Source organism: Anopheles moucheti, chromosome 3 (genome assembly GCF_943734755.1).
Source record: "Anopheles moucheti chromosome 3, idAnoMoucSN_F20_07, whole genome shotgun sequence".
Lineage (NCBI taxonomy): Eukaryota > Metazoa > Arthropoda > Insecta > Diptera > Culicidae > Anopheles > Anopheles moucheti.
The window spans coordinates 86,877,221-86,900,940 of NC_069141.1; the positions used below are offsets into that span (position 1 = coordinate 86,877,221).

Below are 23,720 nucleotides of genomic sequence, written 5' to 3' on the forward strand. Positions count from 1 at the left end.
GGAAACTAACAAATAAATAAAAGCTAATGCCAGCCTAAGGGTGAACTATTTGTAGTAAATTTATATTAAAAAAAATAAACAAAATGTTACATCAAACTAGACAATACTCATTGCTTTGACGTGCGTCATTTTCCGTTGCAAAAAATATGCCACTATTCGTGCTGGGTCATGTGAGGCGCTTAAAACATTAAAACCGTACACGTACACGTGTAAACAGATATTAAACTTTGAAGAACTTAAAAATAAACATAAACTTTTAAACAAACTATCAAAAAACACTGAAAAACTAATGAAGAGAAAAAGAAAAAAAACAAACATACATAAGCAGTGACCAATACAAAACTTTAAACAAAACCATGAAAAGAAACGTAAAACATCTTAAACATACGATGGTATTTATGCAACAAAAACACGACCCCTGAACACATTAGAAAATGGGTAACTTACAAGAAACCTTATGTAACTAAGTAGACTTATTGTTTTATGTATTTTGCTTCCTTTTTCCGTTTCTTGTTGCTCTTATGTTTAAGTGTGTGAGTTTGGGGCTGTTTCTCGAACACAACATGCGTTTGGCCGTTGGTTTTGGTAAACGACAACGTAAATGATCTATTGGCGCGGTATTTGCTTTTCTTCTCGTTTTGTTGTCGATATCCTCTACCATTTTTCACTGAGTTTACGTGAACGGATGTTTGCTTGAGAGTGTTAGTGGTTTGTTTCTTTGACGTTTTCCATTTTTGTGTTTGTTTTTGGTATTCCGATTGTTTTTTCATTCTTTTTTATACCTTTCTGGATTTGATTTTTTACAAATCATTGAGTCTCCCGGGGAATATCATAGTGAGGGTGCGGTATCGAATCCAAAGGCTACGAAACAACAGAACGAAAGCATAGCAAGCTCTACAACAATAAAAAAGGGCTTTACGATGATGATTATAATGAGCGTTACGCGGGCATGAGGAGAAGGAAAGGGAAAACGTTTCACCTCTTCATGCAGTTTGTTTAGCTTCGGTTATAGCCTTCCGTTCGTTTATAGCTTTTTTCCGTTAGCCTGTTTCTTTTTGTGTGTGTGTGTCTCATTTTTCCAATTTCCCCTGCTCTGTATGACACTTCTTCTACGGTTTGCTTTCGTTTAGTGTTAGTTTTTTTCCCAGTTTCATTTTCCTACATTTTCTATTCACAGTTATGTTTTTGCTATCGTCACTTTTTCGTTTAAAACTCTCCACTTACCGAAAGGTGGTGCAACCACCCTTCCTCCCAAAAAAAAAAAAAAAAAAAAAAACGGTACACCACGCCACCCTTGTCCGTGTACCAGCATCGTCACAAAATGTTGACCGACCGTAGTGTAAAGCTCTGCTTGTTGTGTCTTCGACCCGTGCGTCTCGTGCTTAGGCGTGCCGTTTCATGTGTAGCGCGAGATGATCGGAACGCGAAAAGCATCGATCGCAGTGTCGACACTTGAAGGGCTTTGCGCCGGTGTGCTTCCGATAGTGGCGCGTTAGTTCGTCACTTCGGGCAAAGCGCCATTCGCATCCCTCCCAGGAGCACTTGTACGGTTTCTCTCCTGTGGGGAAAGAGAAAAAGAAGAAAGAAGAAAATGGTAAGGACAAAATCGACTAGCGAAGGATCATGATCGATGCAGTGCTTATTGGAAGACATTAGTAGTAGGTTTTAGTAAAAAGTTCGATAGTTTTATGTATTTGATATGTTTTTATGAAATATGTTTGCTGAGCCAAAGTTAAGACATAGTGTAAGCTTTTTTTTTTGGAGCTTTTTAGTCATAAAAGCTCATAAAGTCATAAAGTCATAAAGTCATAAGTTTACACAAGTAAACAAACTTTACAGAATGATCTCAACAAGTACCGTTTTGTGCAAACGGAACTGCCAAATAAGGTTAAGTAAGTGATTAGAGAAAATGTTTGCGATCAATTATAGCGTTTCGTACTGTATCTCCCCGGATGTTTAAATGCAGATAAAATACTGCAACGACTTTCGAAACCACCCAATATGTTTGCTGCATCCCAAACGCAACGCAGCACACCTCCGCCAACGCTAATGGACGCTCAAGGCGAAACGCTGTTAGTGTATTAGTATTCTGGACACGTTTTCGCGAAACGCTTTCGGTCAGCGGAACCGCTGTGGCCCTGTGTGAGGGAATAAATTACATTTTACCAACCGCTCAAACGACCCAAGCCTTCTGCGAAAGCTTGGCGTGTGTGTGTATTTAGTAAGGATATTACGTAGGATAATTGCAGCATCGAGTGTTTGTTATCACATCATCCATTACTCTTCGCCGTAATTAAAAATGTAAACGAAACGAAGCGCCACGCTCAAGTGGCTCCTTCATTATGATGCACCGGAAACAGGTTGTCTCTGTTTGCGCACGGGTGAAGCGGGCCAACACACACATAAACACACATTAGTCTGAGAAAATGTGCGGTAATTTATTTGTTTCCTGCTGCACATCGTCCCCGGTTAAATCGGTGTTGGGGTGTTATTCGAACCAGCCAGCAAAGTACTCCCTTGCACATACAATCCATCCATTCTTATTGGCGTGGGAAGGTAAAACACGAACCCGGTTAATATTGTCCGCATCAAGCTCATCTTCCGTGCGGTGGCTTTTATTGACCCAGGGGTAGTGCTGAAAAATAATGTCGAGCCCGTAGGTAACGTCTCGCACTGCCGGGCAGAACGCCTTCAAGCCGTGAGTGCTGAATATCACTAATGGTGCATAATTCATTTTAATTGCAAGATGAAGACATTTATGGTGGCTCGGGAGTAGCCAAAAAACATTAAGGTGAGTATACACACTGCCTCACGTGTGTTGAGATGCAACAGGATTGGGATATGATGGAAAGGCAGCATATGGACGGAAAGAAAGATCTGCGCAGAACGAAAGACATTACCTTTTCTTTAACCAAACCAGGGTGAATGTTATTCCCCGTTCGTTGGAAGTGAGTCAATAAAGAGCACATAAATTTGTGTTTTAATTCAATCACTCCCGCATGGGAAGAGAGATTAACCCTGTTAAACGGTGCAGCTTGTTGGAGAACTTCCATAACTGCGTAATATGTATCGTGTTAGTAGTTGCTAATAAATGTGATTTATGATTTCAATCATCTTCGCCATTTTCACGTCATGATTGAATGGTAGACACCGTTACAAGTTGATTGCATTGGGAAGAAAGGAGTTTTTTTTTTGCCCGTACAAAGGGCTTTCTATCTCTTCCGGGAAGATCTGCCTCGTTGTTTTCTTGGTGTGCACTCATTAGCAAGCAAATCGACAATTTTCCTGACCGCTTTTCCTCTCATCCATTCTGCTGCTGGTTTCAGTGTACATGAAGACACAAAAAGAGAAGCGACAAACATTACGGTCCATAATTTATGCTTCCGCAAATATTACAATATTAAATGTACTCCTGCACACTCGCCCAAGACGCGGTTTGCTTTGCGGACTGTGGTTTGAACCCGTGGAAGAAAACAACGAAAAAAAAAACCCGGTAAACCTCTCCGACATCAACCGATTGACCGGGGAGACACATCGGCAATGCCCTCCTGTCACGGTAAAAGCATTCGGAAAACCGCTGTTTCTGCTGGTGGAGTTACGCATGTTAATTGCTTCCTTAAATCTTTCCCGGTTTTACACGCCCTTTCGCTTTCGATCCGTCCCGGGGTACGATTCGGGCCCGGCTTAATCCCATTATCCTAACTAATTACGTGTTTTCATTTGCTACAGCGCTACAGGGTATATAAACCATTGCCGGACGCGCAGAAACACACCATCCAGGAATGGTGTTTCGTATCCGGCAGGATAAGTGAAACCCGAAACAAGGAAAGTATGGTCGCATCCCTGCCGACATGGAGAAAAGACAAAAATACATTACAAACAGGACGGGGAGAGTTCATGCGACAAAAACGGACCTTATCATGGTCACCACTATCGTGCGGATAGGGACAAAGGGTTTAGTGAACCTCTTACGATAAAAGCATTTTATCACTGGCCGATAGATGGCACTGGGGTGGCGCCAACGGGGCCAACATCAAAGCGGACAAGAACCGTGTTTCGGATGAGATGGGAAGCATCCATGCAGGAAGCCACAGCCAGACCAGTTACCGGAAAACTCTCGATGAGAGCAAACATCAGCAGATGGAAAGGTTAAAAAACATTAACAGAATCCAACATCCAACACGACCGGCGGCCGGTGTCGGAGATGGAACGGGTGCGAAAAGGATATCGCCCCGGCAAGATACATATATTTACATTTAGAAAGTTACCCTTTAACTAAATTATAGACATTAGAATTTATCTGATAACGAGTCACAGCAATGAGTCGCACACCAGCAGGACCAGCAGGGATGGGGGAATCGTCATTCGAGAAGTAAGGCAAGAAGCCCCAAATGGAGTTAATGTTTATGGATGAACGCAACGAGCATTCTCGGAAAGAGCGTTCCCACCGTCACCGTGCAAGAACGGTAAGTGTGTGTAATGGGGTGCCTTTTTCGCACAAGTAAAAGTTCTTCCTTTCAGCCAAAACAGCAACGAAAAAAAAAAAAAACACACGCGGAAAAGCAGCTGAAACCGTGGATAATGTAATTATGGAAGTGCGCTGCTTCGAGTGAGAGAGAAAGATAGGAAAAAAGCGAGGTGGCCGCATTCGCATTTCGCTTTCAAGAACCGCTTCCTTTACTGTTAGTGTGAGGATTTGAGAAAATTGTACACGACAGAAAACCGACTAGCAGCAGAGCAGAGGAGAAAAAGTCGAAGTAGGCTAAAAACAAAAAAAAAATCCCCACATTTTCCTTAAGAGAAACTTGAGCTTTTCTTTGTTTCGACAAGCGTGTTGCTGAACACATTGGTTGGTTTGCTGTAAGGTGGGAATTTACTTCTCCATTTTCCAACACTTCAGCGCTTTGGAAACGTGTTCGGAATGTGTAGGAATCGGAAACTTTACGTTGCGCGAATTCTAAAGCAAGAAATTACGAGTTGTCTATCTCGACATTGGCCCCCCTCTCCCAACGCTCCCAGGTACGTTGACGCGCCCGCTGTGTAGTTGGTGTGCCGTTTCAGGGGTCGAAATGAGAATGAATTACTATTTCGATGCAGCACTTCCAACTGCTAACCACGTTAGTCTCAGCAGCAGCAGAAGCACGAAAGTACATTCGATTTCGTCTACTTCCCGCTTTTGCGAGGGTTTGGAGGTGATTAATTACACGATGGGGATAATTTAGCCCATCTTACGTTCAAAAGTAAAGAAAAAAACTAACTGTACCAACACCGGCAGCAGTCATCTGTACAATGTCCCGAGGTCACCCTGAATTTGACTGGGTAATTCCAATGTGCACGAGCATTGTTCGAGTGCGGTTTTGCTGACCAGCTTCTTGATAACCTTTGTGGGCAGAAGGTGTATCACGGCTTATCAGCGGCCGGAGCAGAATGCAGCATGGTTCTTCGCTTCTAATCAGTTCGCTCGGTGAGTTCCCGCGGGATAGTAAACAAACGCACGGTTTGGCCATGGTTTTACCCAAGTGTTTGCTTCTCGTCTGGTAAGCGAAGGTTGGTGATTCTTTTAATATTTCCTACTGAAAAATCGCTTCCAATGTAATAGCTTCGTCGCATCAGCACTCCATGGATCAGCGCTGGCCGCAGCGAAACCTCTGCAGTTCGTATGCTCCGGACAGTCGTCACCAGGTGCGGGATGTTTTCTGAGTGGTATCAACATACGTCCAGAGGATGTCATTACGAATCCACCGAACCTACGGCCGGCGAACGATCGGAAGGTTGCCTTCCAACAGTCGAACCTTGCGTATCTGCCGCCGGGTTTGTTCGATCAGTTTCCCCACCTGGAACAGCTGAACGTATCCGGCGTTACGCTCGGTTCCATCCCGGCGGGTTGCTTCGATAAGGCCACAAAGCTCACCCGACTGAACCTGGCGTACAATCGGCTGCAAACGCTTCCGCCGAAGGCATTTCACAAGCAGACCGGCCTCGAGCAGCTAGAGCTCCAGAACAACACACTCGCAACGTTCGACGGGTCGGTCCTGCCGGAAAATGCTCCCCTGAGGTCGTTGAACCTGTCCGGCAACGGACTAACCGAGATTCGGTGGGAACCGCTGAACAAACTCCGCACGCTGGAAACGCTTGACGTCAGCAACAATGGGTTGGGTTCGGTTTACGTTACCAAATCGCTGCGCGTCCTCAAAGCGGCCAACAATCGGGCCAGTTCGCTCCAGACCGATGCGAACAATTTCATCTTCGTGCTGGAACAGCTCGATCTGAGCAGGAACGCGTTTCGGGAGCTATCCGGTGTGGCACGGTTCGCCAAAGTGACACACCTCGATGCATCCCACAATCAGCTGGAATCGTTCGATTTTTCCCTCGTCCGCAACATGCGCTCCCTGGTGGCGCTGAATCTGGCGCACAATCGACTGTTTGCCGTCAGCACTACCGGCTCACCACCGACCGCGGCCGGTACGCTCGAGGTGGTAGACTTGTCGAACAACTTCCTGACCACACTGCCGTCCGCCAATGCGAGTGGCGTTTCGTCCACCCGCAAGCTACACCTGGAAGGGAACGGACTGGTCAATATGGAGGTGCATGAAAATGCGCTGTACTGGCCGCGGTTAAAATCGATCACGCTGGGCGATAATGATTGGCAATGCGAGTTTGCCGAGCGGATTTCTACCATCCTGACGCGAAGGTCGATTGCGGTCGGTGGTGACGCTGATAAGTGTGGCCGGGCGGGCCACATCAAGAAGGGTCGGTTATGCTGTGCGGAGCTGAAAAATCCCTACCTCGACCGGTTGATAAGGACGCGCAAGCAGATGGAGACGGACAGACAGATCCTAAGGGGACTACCGTCGACGGTGGGTGATGTTGCGGCGGTAGCCGAAGGTGACGTACAGAAGCGAACCGATCAGCTGCGTAAAGCGTTAACGGTAGTTAGTCATTTGCAAACTGTTAAAACGCAACTGGAGGCTAGCAATGTGGCGCTGACGAAAGCTTTGGAGGAGGAGCGAGCGAAAAATAAAATGCTGCAGGAATCGGCCGGACGTCAACCGTCGACCGTGGGTGGTGGTACATCGGTGGACGCGACGAAGGAAAAGATCGATCTTCAGGTGGCTCTGGCACGGTCCCAGAGCGAGGTGAACAATCTGAGAGCTCAGCTGACAAAGTGCACCTCCACGGTGAACACACGCACCGGACAAACGGTCATCATTCAATAGAAAGTTTTGTAGCGTTACTCGAAGCTTCCGAATGCGTTTTTACGGCTATGATTAAAATAATAAATACTAACAGGAACGAATTTAACGAATCCGTCTCTAACGAAAAGCTTTTTATCGCAGTAAGGTAAAGAGTCGGCTTTAAATTGGTAATGAATTGCGCCTAGTGATGTTTTAAAGCACTAATCACTATTTTCGAGACAATTAACGCTTAATGAAATACTGATGAACAGCAATTCGGGGCCTTTCGGCGAGGTGTCGGAAAAGTGTATTTCGACCAAACAACATGAACAACAAACATGATTAAAGAACCCACAGAACAGCAAATTATAAGGGTGGAAATGGTCTTAAAGTGTATCGCGAAGGATGAAGTGCATGTAAATGAATTTATGCTCGGCAACCTGCACTAATAGCAACATTAAATGTTTCAGCTTTCATTTGCAATCATTTCGCACACGATCGCGTCCAGTAGCCGCCACAACGCCGACGGTGAGGAGGTGGTGCCAGTAAACCGTACCATTTATTACCGATCTTGCATTTCAACCAGCGCAGCGCAGAAAGCGGCCAGCGAGTCGGGAAAACGGGACCTGTGCCTTGTTGTGTCTGATACCGTAGACAAGCGCACGGCATGAAATATGATTATCCATTAAAAATGTGATAAATTTTATAGACCAACTTGCCGACGACTGGCGATGGTGGATTACTGCAGCGTCCATGAAGAAGGAAGTAGACAGCGGAAATGCTCCGACGAGACTTAGCTCAACTCCATTAACTTCGCATCCCTTCAGGGAGATCACACACACACCAGCGCGGAAGTGAAAGGAAAAAGTTTCATTAAACAGCGCTATACACAGGGAACGATTTCTCACTATTAATCTCGGTGCAAACGAAGCTCTGGAGTTTGGTGTCCAGTTTCATTACTCGACGGGCTTTACGTAACCTTCGTATTCCTGCCAAGGTAGCAGTAACCCACCGTCGATTATGTTTCAAGGAAACTCGTTCACAGATTCGATTCACTTTCCAAAAGCAATTAAACGGTAAACTTTGACCCGTGGGTCGAGTTATGGATTCGGTTATAAACTATGCCGTTGTTCGATTTCGAGTACAACGAGTTTGTAAAAAAAGCGAGCAGAAACTTTAAAAACGTAACGAACAGCTCGTTAAAGTTTCCCCTTTTTTCCAAACCAGCACAGCACAATCAGGAACCAGAAAACGGGAAGCGGATTTAGCAGATATCGCCCGCTCCCTCCTCCGAGAGGGAAGGAAAACGTTTCCTGACAAATTTCACCTCCGAAATGTCAACCCTCTCAAAATCCAAAGCTCCCTTAAGATTGTGCCCTGTGTTGGTCCCGGGGTGTAACGGGAAGCGGGAAGAGCACAAAAAAAAACATCAAAAAGAAGGATGCGAATCGGTGGCTCAATTTATCCGTCGTTGCGCGGATCCTTCTGCTTAAAATGCTGCAATTTCGTACATAAATTATGATCTGCTTGCGATGTCCGCACGGCAGTGTCCCCAAGGCACCCACGGCTTGGCCTGTCTTTTGGAGAATTATGATGAAAAGGATCTGTTGGCATTTCGCTTACTTTAGCGCGCTTGTAGCGGCGCAATGCCGGATCAAACCCGCGCACTCGCTGCCTGCCGTTTCTTAAAAGTCACTTCTGTCCTCCAGCTGGGGTACGGCAAAGAATATCCGAAGCAAGCGCTGCTGTGCGACATCCCTGGGCAGAATATAAATATTATGAACACGCTCAGCAGGGAAAGCTTTTCTTTACCCGCTCGCGACCCTTCCCGAATTTTGTCCCCCGCCGCAGTGGAAGTCTTTCGTTGCCAACCATGACAGAACTAAAACCACGTGGTACCGACCGGGCCGTGGTGGCGTAAAGTCGATAGGCTCCAACCGTGACCGAGCCGTGTGGTACGAGCGCTGAGTGAGTTATGAGAAAGCGTGCTGTTTCAGGACAATATAGAAATGTTAGAGCACGCTAGGAATGCTTGGGAGCAAATTTTTAAAACATTTAGCTCTAAAGGGTATCGACAAATGTTTTGGTTTGAAATTCGAATTATAATTTCACAACAAAAAAATGTTATGATGAACAAAATGAATGTATTTAAATGACGAAATGTCGTTTGCTTTTGTGACTTTTTGGCGAAAAATTGCGACTTCTGGAGAGAAATAAACATCAACGAGAGATTATTATTTTCCCCCAAGGCTTTAGCAAGTAAATATCACCATTAGATTGGAAAAAGCCAGCATTACTTCCTTATCGACTCAAGTCATCTTCCTTTGAAGATTATCCTTTACGTAAAGTCGATGGAAAATGACACCGAAATGCGGCTTACCCGATGCACCACTATACTTATTTCTTCAGCGCTTCCGTGTGGTTCCAGTGCAGGAACTTGGTCCATTTGGCATCCGCTTACAACCAGCACCGAAGGCGAAGCGGCTTCCGATGAAAAGTGCAGGCAGAGACAGCCGCACAGCAGTAACATTACCAGGGAATGTCTTCCTGCCCGCAGCAGTTACGCTCCAAAGCGAAAGGCTAAGAAACCGCCCCACTCCACGAGCGGTCATCCGAGGGAAGAAAGCTGACAGAAAGCCGGCATTTCTCCATTTCCCTCAACACACGGATAGCACGACTGCGGAACAGGCGGTGGGACGGTGGTGGGAAGGGCAAAAGTTTCCGTGTCGTATCTCCTGACAGCATCGGTAAATCTCCTTAGAGTCTGCCTGCTTTTGTCACCATCATTAATCGAGTTGGCGAGTTGGCCGGGGAACCCAACCCGAGGGGTGGAATGACCGAACGCGCTGCCTGGCCCCGGGAAAAGGGCTAATCTCTTCTTTATGGTGCTGTTTTCCGATCGTAATCCTTCTGAGACCAGGACCGTAGGACAGCTGCCCGGTCAAGCTCGGCGACCGCCTTTTGTAAGTCATTTACTCGCGCGACACGATGGGAAGGCAAAATTTGATGCTTGAATTTTTGTTTTTCGCCTACCGCCGGGTGGCTTATGAGATGGAAAGCGAGAGAAAGTGTGAAGAACAGCCGTCTCCAGTTTTCCCGCACCACTGTCCCCGATCCCGGTCGGTGTTGGTTGGTGAAATTATGCTTAAATTTAAATTCATTGAGCAAATTAAGAGACGAACATTTAAGCTACCAGAAAAGAAAGTGGATGAAAAGATTTCAGAACTCGTTGGGAACACAGGGAAAAGAAAACGATTTCTTCTTGTGCCTCACTTTAAACAGTTGAAGTGAAGTTCTTCCGAGTTCCGCCATTGGAGTGAAGTGAAGTCACTCCTAACCTTTCGCTTCAATCATTGCACCATCGATTGATAACACGCTTCACGAAACACCATTGAAGGATAATTACTAATTAATTTTTAATTAACATACAACTCAGCATAAAGCGCTGGACTGGCACAGGGAAAAAAAAGGGTACCGTGCAAAAGGGAGTTCCAGGTTTGCGAGCAAACGGCACACAAGGACCTTCAAAAGGAAAACCTTTCCAACTCGAAGAATTGAGTGTATTGAATAGTGGTGGAGTCCAATGGCACCCGTATCGCAACCCAAACCCATCTCACGGCAGGCCACTTTTGACGTCATGCTTTACGTTTTACTTTTTCTTTCCTTGAGTGGCTGAGTGCCGCTTAAATAGAGGAGAATAGGAAAAATTAGAGCAAAAAAAAAAACGCTATCACGCAGCACAAATCAGCAGAATGATCATTCACTTCGTTCCGGTTGCTTAACGGTGAAGAGGAAATCGGCGTTTTAATCGCTAATTGAAATCCTGCCCTTTGTATGCCTCCAGACACTCGGGATCGGTGGAAATCTGTTGCACAGTGGGAATGATGCAGGGCTTAAATAAATTTGGTGTTTTACGTAATTAAATTCCATTGTAGCATTGAAACCGAATAAACAGGTATAAAATGAGACAAATCGAGGACCCAAACAAATCTAATCACAATCGATATTGAAGCATTGGTGGGTAATTTTGAGCCGCTGATCTCATTTTCTTCAACTATGCGCAACGGGGTTCGGAGATCAATTAGCGTGCTTTCTTGGTAAACTTCCCGCCCCATTACTTCCATTGTGCGCAGTTAGACATTCGGCTGTTTCTCTCTTTGCTTTTCTTTGGGGAGAACGATTGAACGATCAATGGTTTCCTGCGTTGAGCCCCAGAATGCCACTGATTGCGTTGCCCAACCGAAAGGTAAAATGGTCCGATAAGGAAACCACCACCAAAACGAAATGCTGGCGCCCGTTTTACAGCGTAAATCCTTCTGCAGTCAAGCACCCGGGATACCCGGGCTTCCTGGTGCTTCTTCCTTCCGAGGCACAATCCCGTGCCCACGCTCAGGACACACTCGGGCGGAAATTGTGCCGGGCTTTGGCCCATGGTTTCGGCTTGCAAATGTTAGGAATGGCACGAAATGGAATGGAATGGCACGGAATGGAATGGATATGAAAAGCATTCCGGTCTCGGGGTTTCGTCCCGTCCGTCCGTCACGGTGACCTCCAACCCGCCCTCCTCCACGGTGGTACCAGCAGTAGGGTCTCCCACAAGAAGTGTGCTCTGGAAGGAAATCTGCTCTTTGCTCTTTGCTGTTGGTGCTGCTGCCGCTACTGCCGGTGGTGCTGGTGTTTCTAATGAAAAATTCAAAATATTCTATCCCAAACTTTCTGCTGCTGAACGTCGGTGTGTCGGCCAGCCGCTTTTCGCGCTCCATTGCACAGTGAACGGAGATGGTCCAATTTTTGGCTGCTGCTGGATGATGCTGGAGGCATCATCAACCAAGAGGAAAGGCGACTCTAGCCAGACCATGGCCACGGTGGTGGGTGGTTTTGTGTGGCCGAGGCCGAGAATGTAATGTAACCTGAACGTAAAGGCCAAATTGGGACTTCAAACGCAGGTATGGCTATATGTGTGTAGGTGTGTGAGTTTTTTGTTTTTTTTCTGGTGTGATAAAAGTACGGTTCGCCTGGGAAGGATGTTTGCGGAATGGAGCGAGGCGCAGAAGAATGATAAAATTTCTCCAACAAAAATGCTGAGTGAAAATTGCAACAATCTGTTTGCGAGTTTCAACAGCAATCAAGTCAAGTCGTCCAGAACAGTGCTCGACAACTAAGGAGCAGTGATGCGTGCAAACTTTCAAAGGTACAATGGGATTAGTTAGATAATTAATTATGAAGATCTGTTACTTATAATTATGTCACGGGTAAAAAGGGGGACAAATGTTTGTCAATGCCTTTAAAATCGATGCATTGTAATTTAATTTCGGTAAAAATACCAAATCTTGTGTAATAAGGACTTCAACGTTATGTCCAATCTTTAAGGTGGTATAGGTTTACATTCATGATCGAATATAACAGACAAGAAAAAAACCAAATAATTATAGTTCTTTAGACTCTACTACAATTGGAATTTTGATGACGTCAACAAACAAGGTGATGTTCCAGAAATCCACTGTTTCGTCCTATGCCTGAGCGTCTCATGAACTTAGCTAAAAGCTCCTACACCGAAGTATAATTAATTTAGTGTAAATCCTTATTCAATTAGAAAGCATTTAATTAATGCTGAACGTTTTTCCCTTACTCCGAAACAATTTTCAATTATTTTATATTAAGAAAGATATTTTACATATTCCTTTAATGAACGATTGCTCGATGTAAAATTGAAATTTAAAATGCATTACACATTGTGCAATATTGCTCCTCGGTCAAGCTTTTTATAATCTTTGATGATTTATTTCCTGTGGAATTAGTATCGACAAACAGGCTGCCAGTATCGACTTATGATCTCGTGGTGTACAGCAGCAGCGCACTTTCACCACAAACACATACTCACATCCGCCCATTATGCTTCGCTCTGCAGAGCAAACATAGCCACTCCACCGCTGGGCCACTGCTGCCTACTGCAGGGTCGGCGCCCGGTTGTGGACAAGAAATATGTCTGACCATTTAAGTACTCCCGCCGTTCGACCTTTCCTTTTCGTTGCCTTCAGCTTTCGCTTCTGCTTGCCGCGTGCTTTTCCGTCTCGAGCCTTTGCCTCGCATCCACGTACACTATATCATCATCTGAAAGCGTCCGAAGGAAAATATGTTTCCCTCCGGGCTGTAAATGGCATTTTATGTTTTATGTTTAAACATTTCTGAGGTTAAATTGTTTCTGCGGTTCTGTGCGCCCTTACACGTCGTCCTGGCGGCACCGTGGTCTGCGTTGGTGAATTTTAACCAAACTTCCACCATTATTGCGCCAGCACTCTCGATTAGTTCCAGGGCCGCGCTGCGATGGGGGAGGTGGTGGGCCAACTTCCAGTTGGTCGAATACTGCCTTCTACGTCCACGCTATTAGTACTATCAGACCACCACCATGTCTCTGTGTAAGTGAAGGGACTACGACCTACCAACCCGGGATGGGATTTTTAACCGTGCGAAGCCGGTTTTGCCGGTCGTATTTCTTTACCATCCCACTGCCACGGCCGGTCCTACCCATTGGTGATGTTTAATTTTTCTAACGGCCTCCAGAATGTTTGGGCCCCCGGTTTGTCGAACGAGCGGACGCGGTGCTTCGGGGTCTTGTTAGCATCGGGGTCCAGTATTTTCCGCAACCCCAAAATGATGATACACTTCCCCCGGTGGAAAAGCATGCATCTGTACGGCGCGCACAGTGAAAACATGTTACCACATAAAATATGATTTTAATAAGCTTCCACGCGAAACGCGAAACACGATGAACTACTGCTGTTGTTTTGCTGCTGCTGGACGCAAGACTGGCATGGCTTTCTTGTCCGCATCTATACCACCGTGTTTCCTGCTTGCTTACTAACACACACTTTTCTTCCCCGCTTTACTAAATGTATGCTACTTTCCAGCGAGCAAACGAATCGGACTCCGGAATAATACAGTTGGTGGTGCAGGGAGATGGAATTTATTGAAAATCTTGCTCAAGAATGAAAAGCAGTCCACAGAGCGCAGGCAAAATAACTCACCGTTAGTAATTTGCCCAGTGTTTAATATAAAGGTTATTTGCTTTTCCGCTATTAGCAACAGACAAAGTGGTTAAACGTGTGAGCTTACGTTTTCCATTTTCCGAATCAACATTACGGAGGCTGACAAATCGTCGCGCCAATAATTCAATCGAAGCAAGCTGGATCCTTTTTCCAGCATGACAGTGAGATACATAGTTGTTTTCAAAATTAAATTATGGGTTTTTGTATCGAAATCTGCTCTTTTTGGACAAAACTTTAACTTGACAATTTAAGCATCTTAAAGTTTGTTAAAAAACTCCAAAATTTAAGTTTAAAAATATGAATATATTTTTAAAAATATCACCCTTTAGAATTTATTCCACGAACTACTCCATTTTTCACCGCAAACCTCCATCCTTGAAGTGTTTCGTAGCAAATAACCTCTACTTTAAAGCCCAACGCCACCAACTGGGCGAGACATTTCTGCCACCATAACCCCGTGTCCGGAAAGGCAACCCCCCACTTTCTTCCATCATATTCGCCCTAAGAGCGCAATCCTTGAAGAACTTTACGAGGATAATTATCGTTGTTTTCCTTGCGCGCTCCCAGCCGCAACGGCCCGTGGTCCGCGTTTGGTCCGCTTATCGCTCCGAAGTGGATACACTTCACTTTAAACAACTCGGTTGCCCTTGTCGTTTCGGGCGAGCGGCTTTTTTCAATCCCTCCCCACCGCACCGGTTGAAGCATATGGCCTACGATTACGTGCGTTCTATTTTCCGCGACTTCGTCCCGGACCCATTTGGCTGGGGTATGCCTTGAATAGAAGCCGAAACCGTTAACAGTAGCCATCTTTTGTGTGAGTGTGTGAGTGGAAGAACACTCTTCAAGCATCATCACGGGCACGGAAGCGTCAAGCGTACAGCGGAACCGGTTGAACCTACCGGAGCCATGGGTTGGCGGAAGCACTAAACTTCTTGATGCTGGTAAAAGCGAGCAGAGTGGCATCGGGAGATGGGAACCGTTCAAGTGGGCCGGCCCCGACGAAGTGATGTTCCATAAGAGTGATTTAGAGATAAGGCACGAGTCAAAAATTATTAGGATAAATATTTTGCTCCTTTTGCGCTTATTGTGCGCTTGTTTAATGTGTGTGTGTGTGTGTCTGTAAGTGAGCTCGATGGGATCTACTTCTGTTGCCGTTCTAAGGCCAAGAACGACGCTTTGCTAATCACTCCCTGCAGAGCCCCGTGGGGAAAATTATTTTGCTCCTTTTTTCCTCCGCCGCTTGATGGCTTTGGCTCGTTTTTGTGTGTCCTCCTTTTCCATGGCAACAGCGAGCCACCATTAACCCGGAGATCGAGAATGAAACGAGGATTAAGCAGAAATTATCATTTAACGGCATTTAGGGGACCCATTATTCAGCACACCAGACACGTTCCGGCGGTGTTCGGGGGTTCGTCGCTTGTGGATGTTCTTTTGAACGTTCGGTTTTGGCGTTATAGTGGCGTCTTGGGCTGAGGTCTTCTAGAGCCTCCGTGACGTTGGTACGTGCTTTTGAAGATACGTATGATGGAACGGTGTCATTTGGGCATTCGGAGGGACGAACCATCCAGCCCTCCTTTGGTCTAGTTGGTTGTTTGGGCAAACCAACGTGCTACCCGAAATTATTCACCCGATTGATAACATCATTATTGGGGCACACTCTGGCAGACCTTCCGGAAGTATTGAGATAAACTGAATGCGAAACAATCGTGTGCTAACATTTCAAAGAAAGGCATAGCGTCCCAGCTTTATCAAACTGGCTGATGTTTCACAGTGTATCGGCATGAAAAATTCACCCGTTACGGTGTCTTCCCGTAACTATAAAGCTGCATTCTTAAACAGTTGTTCCGGCTGTAGTCGGCAAATTTATTGTTCACTGGAAGGTTTCACCTTACGCCGGAGACGAAACAAAGAAGCTGTAATATTATTACGACCCGTCCTGGCACAACAACAAACGCCACCACCCGGGCAAGGCGGCCCACTCTCCCGGGGTCAATTTTCCCTTTTCCGAAGAAGGATAATAAATTGCAAAGGACTAAATAAAGACCGGAACCGGGTGCGAATGCGCAACCAGGAAACACAAGAAGCGGAGCGGGCCCTCGGGCTGTTTCTTATGGTTCTTGCTATTTGTAAACTGCAATCCGGGACGGTACACCGAGCGGCAGTGGTTCGTTCAATCGTTGCTTCCATCGCACTCGAGCAGATTTTGATTGAAAGACCGGCCCGACCGACTCCAACTTTAACCAACCAACCAACCAACCATGCTCACATCGATGATGAACTGACGAACTTTTGTCGTACAGTGCTCTCTGTCCCTACACCCAACAGGAACTTAGGAGAGAGGGCTTTCGGCCTTCGTCCTTAGCTGGCGTAAAAGTTAATCCGGAAGCAAGCGAAAGAAGCAGCACTCTGCATACGGCGAGCCTTCGGTATCTTCCCGAAAGTTGTTCGGTAAATTAGTGAACCAGGTCACATAAAACGTGTCGCTTGAGTGGTGGCACAAAACGCAGCACACATACATACACACGCACACACGCGCGAGTCGCAGTCGGAAAAGTTAAGCTAATTTATTCCAGCTTCAAATCAACTTTCTCTTGGCCAGTTTTGGGTGCGTCAGGAAAGGACTGCGGTGGTTGTGTGTGTTCCACCCCCAACGGCTGTGGAAAGATTTGCTGTCCGGAAGCATAAATAAGTGGGTCCTGTTGACCGCATTCAAATCAAAAGGAAGAAAAAGAAACATCCACCAACACACCTACACACACGCACATTCGGATGAGTCCGTTTAGGGTGGTATCTTAAAGGGAAAACTTTGTCAACAGGCAAGCGGCAATAAGATTGATTTGAATAATTAAATCATGGTGCTTGTAATAAATACCACCCGGTTGGTCGAATCCGTTGTGTCTTTCGCAAAACGCGTGCCTTCTCGGTTGGCTAGACGGTCCCGAGCAACGCAAAGGTTTTTCTTCATCGACAAAACACGCGCCGGTGGACGTCAAGTTTTGCCTTTGAATATGAATCATTGATTAGCGGGTACACGCACCGGGTTTAAGCGGGCAAACGACGGTTTCGGATCGCGCACGAGAACACGATCGACACGGGAACTTTCACCACATACAGCAGTAACGTTGCGCTGCTAATTTAATTGGCTAGTGCGGTTGTGTGCAAAAAAGGGTGCTTCGATGATAAAGTTGTGCTTTGGTCGTAATGTGATTTACGTTCGGTGGTCGATTGTTTGGGATTGGTTTAATAATTTACTTAGCGAAGGGCAAAACAATGCGAAAAGGCGACTCTCTTCCTCTACTGTATTCTATCACCACAACAGTAAGAGTTTGTTTACTAATCCAGCTTCAATTCGAGCTTGTAAGGGAGCATGTTAAGAATTTTGAAGAATCGTTATCGGGACTTATCAACACTCACCTGTATGCGTTCGCTGGTGCGCCTTCAGATGGGAGCTTTTCGTGTAGACTTTTTTGCAGCCGAGAAATTGACACTTGTGTATCCTTCGTTTCGCGTCCGGACTGTGATCCTGTTGCCGGTGGTGATGTTTCGAGCTTGGTTGTGCTGCAAGAAAATGCAAAAAAAGTTTGAATATGTTTGCCTTTGTTGAGCTTTGTCCGAAAGATGCAGCTTCCCTTCACCTACCTGTTACATTTGGTGAGGCGGATGAGTTGCGGTGCGCAATAGCCGCATGTAGCTGGGGACTGACCTGTATCACTCGCGTGACTCCCGTCACAACGTTCTTCCCATTCGCACCGGCCACCCCGGTCGTCAACCGTACCACGTGCGGACCGGCCGAAACGCGCAGTATCTGACCGCCTTGACGATCGAGCAGGGCAATCTCGGAGGCGGGTTCCTTCTTGATCGTGGTTAGCGTTGTAGAGCTCGCTAAACTGTTACCAGTGGTGGAGGTGTTGGTGGTACCGCTGCTACCGGTTGTGGAGGTGTTCGAGTTGTCCTTGCTGAGATGTGACTCGGGCGATGAGGGTGGCGTTAGCGTCGGCAGCAGATCGTTCGCATTGCTCGTCGTCCGCGCTACGAGCCGCAACTCAATCCCGCTCGCTTGACGATGGTGGCTGTGGTGAAGACTGTGGTGACTGCTGGTGTGATGATGGTGGTGGTTGTGGTGGTGATTACTGCTACCTCGGCTCGTTAGTTCCGTGGTGGGATTTGCTCGGCTCGTCGCACTGCCGTACTTGTCACTCCGTTCATCTTGACTGTCCGATTCGGGATCTTCGTCCGGATCGTCGATCGGTTCTTTCTTCACCATCACCGCACAGCTGAGCAGACTGGTACCTCCACTTTGCCAAGGGTTCCCAGTGGACGACGGTGGCAATAAGCCATCGGATGAGGAGGACGAGGAGGAGGAGGACGAGGAGGATGATGAGGACGATGATGATTCGGATCGCGAATCCGATGCACGATCGTTTAGGTTGAGCTCGTCGAAGCAGTACGGTTCCACTTCCACCTTCCACGACACAGGTAGCGGGCCAGGTGCCGCAAACAGGTCCCAGGGTGTATCGGTAGGAAGTTTTTTGTATTTCTGCAGCTTCGGTTCATCCTTCAGGTATCGCTCCATTTCGTAGCAGGTCTGTGATTAAAGGAGGAAACAAAGGGATGCATATGTTAACATTTACGAATCAACGCCAGGTTAGCAATGAATTGCGCATTTTGCACGGCAACAATTTGATGAATTCCAACAACCATTCGTTGGATAAGATGGACAAACAGAATTGAGGGCAGGTACAGCAAGCGAAAGCACTAAATGAAAATACTTCCTGAACAAAACTTCGCCCATCCGTGCATGGAGTACAGTACACAGACACGCGACACGCCAACGGTAAGTTGCGAAAACGAGCAATGTTTGACGAGGTGCTTCACATTCCAATGCAACTTAGTACTATCATTTTCCCATATTATTGCAAAGTGTTTGAAAATTGAAACCACCCGCCACATGACTTCCCCCCATTCCACCCTTCAAGCAATACGAAAATGGAGGACATATCAAATGATTCCCGGTTTGGAATCGTGTGTCGGGTGTTGGAAAACTTTCGGAAACGCGTCGAATAAAGTAAAAATAAATGATAGCCGTGTCGTGTAGCTTTACAGTTTTTTTTGTTATGGAGGAATCTCTTCGTACACTCTCCATCTCCATGATGTTGGTAGTCAAAAATGCGAAAATCCCGAAAGTTTCATCCTCTACTGTCTGCAGTGGAAAATGGGGATTCCGGGAAATCATCCCGGGATTTTTTTCTCCTATTGCCCCGTCGAAACTTTTCCGATTTTCATCTCATCGCATTTTCTCACCAGCAGCAGCGGCAGCAGCAGCAGCAAGTGTGAGCTGTGCTCCAGTTTCCGTTTTTTGGACGGCATTCCTTCGCTCAAGTGAGTTCCTGCTGTGTGCACGAAACAGGAGACGCTCACGCTGGTGTAATAAATAGGTTCTCGCTTTGCCGTCAATGCAATAGGAAAAAGGCAAATCGAATGGAAGGTAAGTACAACGCCAGCGATATCGGTGTGCGGGCGCGTGTCAACTGTAATGGATACATTTATTTATTTTCCAGCTCTTCCAGGTTTCGAGTGGGCTTTAGTCATGGTCATCTTCCTTTTTTTTGTTGTGCGAGAAGAAAAGTCACTAAAGCGAATAATGTTTTCCACAACGTCCACCACCACTACTACCAAAGCAACTTTTCGCTGTGGCCAGTCAACAAACATCGCTTGTCGGTAAGTAAGGAGGCAAAGAACGGAACCGAACGAGACGCGAAACAAAACAAAACAAGTACGGCAATGTGCAACAGGGTGATTTCGAGCATTTTCTTGCAAGGCGAACATTCTCTTCAACTCCAAATAAAAACAATATCAAAATTAAAAACAAGATATGAATACAATTTATACAGACGTCGGCGACGATGGCGGATGTAACGAATACGACGTCAGCAACGGAAATGGAGGAAATAAAGGCCACGGTTAAGCACGGAAAAGTGCTGCAGGCGAAACATCCCACCGAAACCGGGATGGTAGAAGCGCGAAAGCTCCAGCGCGCACGCAAGCCCATTCCGGCCGGTTGTTTGTGTGCGTGTGTGCAACACTCCGCGAGCGTAGGAAAATCTGTAAACTTCTTAATTACGAAATACTTTTTACTTAAGCACGCCCAAGCGTCCTCCTGTTGGGCATACGTTTCGTGACGTTCGTGCGCCTCCTCTTCTTTCCTTTTTTTGGCGCAACATTCCCATGTTGGATTTCTGCTATTTTTTTGCCTTGTCTGACGGAAGGAATCAACTGTGGAAGGAAGCATTTGTGAACGCATTTTGGAGCGAAACGTGGGTAGCGTTATGAAGCTTGCGTTGGCCATCGTTTCTTCCGTTCGCTTTGGTTTCTCTCTCTTTTTCTCTCTCTCTCTCTCTCTCTATCGACCGAAACATTCGGATGCTGAACAATAAAAAAGTTTGACTCTGGCAGAAAATCCATCTATCCAATCCTGGTCACGACACCATAATGTGCTCCATCTCTCTCTCTCGCTCTGTCGCGCCTGATCTCCCTTCAGAAGTACGCGGGAATTATGTATATTTAAATTTATTTAATGGGAAAATTTACGTTTAATAAAATCTTCTACCCTGATGCCGTCTCCTACTCCTTTCCACTTCCCCCTCCGAATCTGCAGCAGGCCTCTGAAAGCGCCAAAATGTTCCACCAGTTTGACAGTTGACATTGTTGTGGGGGGGTTTTCGGAATGCGCACCGGCGAAGATTTGTTCCGTCTCGTCAATGCGAACGCTTCACGGTAAGCGAGCTTGGGTTGGCATTAGAAAAATCAACAAAAACAAAAGGCAGCAACCGGTAAATGAAGAGATTGTTAAGGAGTGTGAAAATTATTCCACTAAGTAACGGCGGTGGCACAAAGTTGAAAGGACACGAGAGACGAACCAGCGACGGGAAGCAGAGCTGAGGCAGTTTTTCACGTGCTATTTAGTAGCATGGGGATTATTTGAGGTTGAATGCATTTGATTTGAATTCTTTGTTGCACAGCTTTGTTTCGATAAATGGCTTTCGGGTTGGGAAGTTTTGGTTGTTTATTAATTTGAAAATTCTTGCACAAACGGTTAGATAAAAAGATAGGCTTTGCGGAGGTGTATTACTTGAAGCATTTGAAACCGCGCAAGAGTAAAATTAAATGATTTAAATCAATTTACTGAATTTTTAAATTTACTGAATAAATGTATGGACGCATTTGTTTTCAATTCAATATACAAACACTTCAACGCTGTCATTAAATCGAGCAAAAAATAATGAATGCTTCCTGGAAATCAGAAGAAAAATAATAATTTTCCCCACATCAAACCACTACCGTCAACACATGAACCCGAATTGACACTGAGTACTAATAAACGATAATGTATCGATTGCAAACATACGCCAATCGTAAATGGGATGATTTAACATTTGACCATCGGGGTGTTTTGATGACATCCGTTTGTACTCACAATTAATTGCGGCTTGTTCAACGGAAGAACCACACAAACGTCACGACAGCAAGCGCATAATGGTTAAGGGTTTGTTTTATGAAGTATCATCCTTGTTTCCTCTGTTTCACGGACATCTAGCGGTGGTTTGCAAATAGTGGACATGTTTTACCAAAGTTTCACCCTGCTCAGCTCATATCGAATCGGGAAAATAGCGGAACGTACAAGAGCCCCTCGGATTCGGTTTGACGCCCCAAGTGTTGCACCTTCTCCTGTCGGAAATAGGCCAATAAATCCCACCTCCCATTGGACGAACGGACAGTTATGAGCACGCGGAAAACATTCCTCCCCCCGAAAAGGGGAAATTATACCTTTCTTCCACGTTGTCGATTATGCTGCGTGAAAGAAAGAAATGGTTTTCCCATTTGGAAATGTCATCACAATGCGATGTGCCGTCGCTAGCGCAAAACGATAAGCCTGACCAGGGACGCAAAAGGAAATTGTTAATCCTGCTCTACTAATCGACCTTTCCACAGTACCTGGTGCCAGCTTTTCTTTCATCTTCTCAGCACGCTTTGTGCGTGATTGCTAAGGGAGGCTTTCTTCCTCACTCCCAATCCCTCGCAACAGCCCCAAACCACTTAACAGATTGACTTATTTATAAACCATTTGCGATGAACTGGTCTCGGTATTTTTTGTGCGTTAACTTCTGTGTGTGTGTTTTTTTTCTCGCTCTCTACTCCACCTTTACTGAGCGTCATGGAAGAAATATGACGGAACCGAGTACCGTAAAAACGTTGAACAGGTGGATTATTTGCCAGAGGGTTCCGGTTAATGGGTTGTCGTGGCGTGGAAAATTGCGATGATTTCGCACAAAAGGACGCATGGTTTAGTGCTCAGTGGTTCTATCGCTTTTGGTCACTTTTTCCGACCGTAACTCATACACATACGCACAAGCACACACACAACAAGCAGTTAGTGAAAAGTGAGTCCGCGGGCTTAGTAATTTAGGGTAAATGATGTCTGAAATTTGATTTATATCCCCAAAAAAGCGAGCTCCGTTTTCCGTTTGTCACCCTGCCGGGAAATCGGTGGCCAGGTGGATGCGTGGATGGGTGGATTCCCGAGAATGATTTATCGGAAAATGCTAAAGCCACCGTACCGTGACGCGCGTATGTCATTCATTATTTATTAGGTATCACACTAAACACCTTTGCAAAGCGGCCCGTCCCTGCGCCCCGTTGGAAGGTGACGATTATCGTTTGGAAAACGAAATGAGCGGAATGGAAATCCTTTCGTGCCGATCGAGGGAGTGCTGAGCGCGAAGTGGTGAAGGAAAACGGGATGCGTAATTGATTCATTGTGCTGACAGTTTGAAAAATGCGGAAGATATTTATTAGCTCAGGTGGCTTGGGCATCGATAGTTTTAGCTGAATCGATTTAGATTAGCGGAAAATTGTAGCATTTTGTGGATTAAAATGATGGAATGTGTGAAAATAACCCCAATATAACTTTTTTCCGCTATTGAATGTTCAAGTAAAATTAATATAATATAGGTTTTGGTTAAATTTTCAGTTGGAGCATCAGCGAAACAATAGCCCCATAGTACTTGAGCTACATTGTAAGAGTGGCTTTCTAAAGATCCGCTCTGCATTCTTTCTGCTAAGCACCGGATAATGTAGAAACCTCTTCACACATATAAAAACAAAATGTTTTCCATTGTAATCTTTCCCATGGCGAAACGTTTTCAATTCAGCTAATCGAGTGGCTGTCAGGCAATTTTATTACATTACTCAGCCAACCTGGTACGGCGTATCCTTTTTCATGCAAACTGTACATGTGTGTGTGTGTGTGTGGGGGTATGTGTGCAAAAGAGCAACTTCCCCACCCGGTGCTTCAAATGCTAAGCGACAACGGTTCGACCGAGTGTTCCATGCGGAAGGTGAGGTAGTTGCTGGTGCGGTTGATGGAGAAGACCTCAGGGCTAAGGACTTCATTTGTGTGCCGGGTGAGTGTTTCGAATATCAACAACATACAGTCAAAATT

General features: G+C 45.8%; 2 protein-coding genes across 2 annotated transcripts in view; one reads left to right on the plus strand and one right to left on the minus strand.

Moving 5' to 3' along the window:
• Nucleotides 1–1,330: 1,330 nt before the first annotated feature.
• LOC128300987 (Krueppel-like factor luna) overlaps nt 1,331–23,720 on the minus strand; it is a 230,551-nt gene continuing 208,161 nt past the window's right edge. Inside the window, exons 2-4 of the mRNA XM_053037266.1 lie at nt 17,861–18,806; nt 17,636–17,779; nt 1,331–1,558 (exon numbers count right to left, since the gene is read on the minus strand). Coding sequence (XP_052893226.1) covers nt 1,383–1,558; nt 17,636–17,779; nt 17,861–18,794 — 1,254 coding nt within the window. The 5' untranslated portion in view covers nt 18,795–18,806 and the 3' untranslated portion in view covers nt 1,331–1,382. The remainder of the gene's footprint in view (nt 1,559–17,635; nt 17,780–17,860; nt 18,807–23,720) is intronic.
• LOC128305225 (slit homolog 3 protein-like) lies at nt 5,479–7,257 on the plus strand. The gene is made up of 2 exons (XM_053042579.1): nt 5,479–5,537; nt 5,600–7,257. Exons 1-2 carry the CDS (start codon nt 5,506–5,508, stop codon nt 7,215–7,217), a joined length of 1,650 nt encoding a protein of 549 aa, XP_052898539.1. The 5' UTR covers nt 5,479–5,505; the 3' UTR covers nt 7,218–7,257.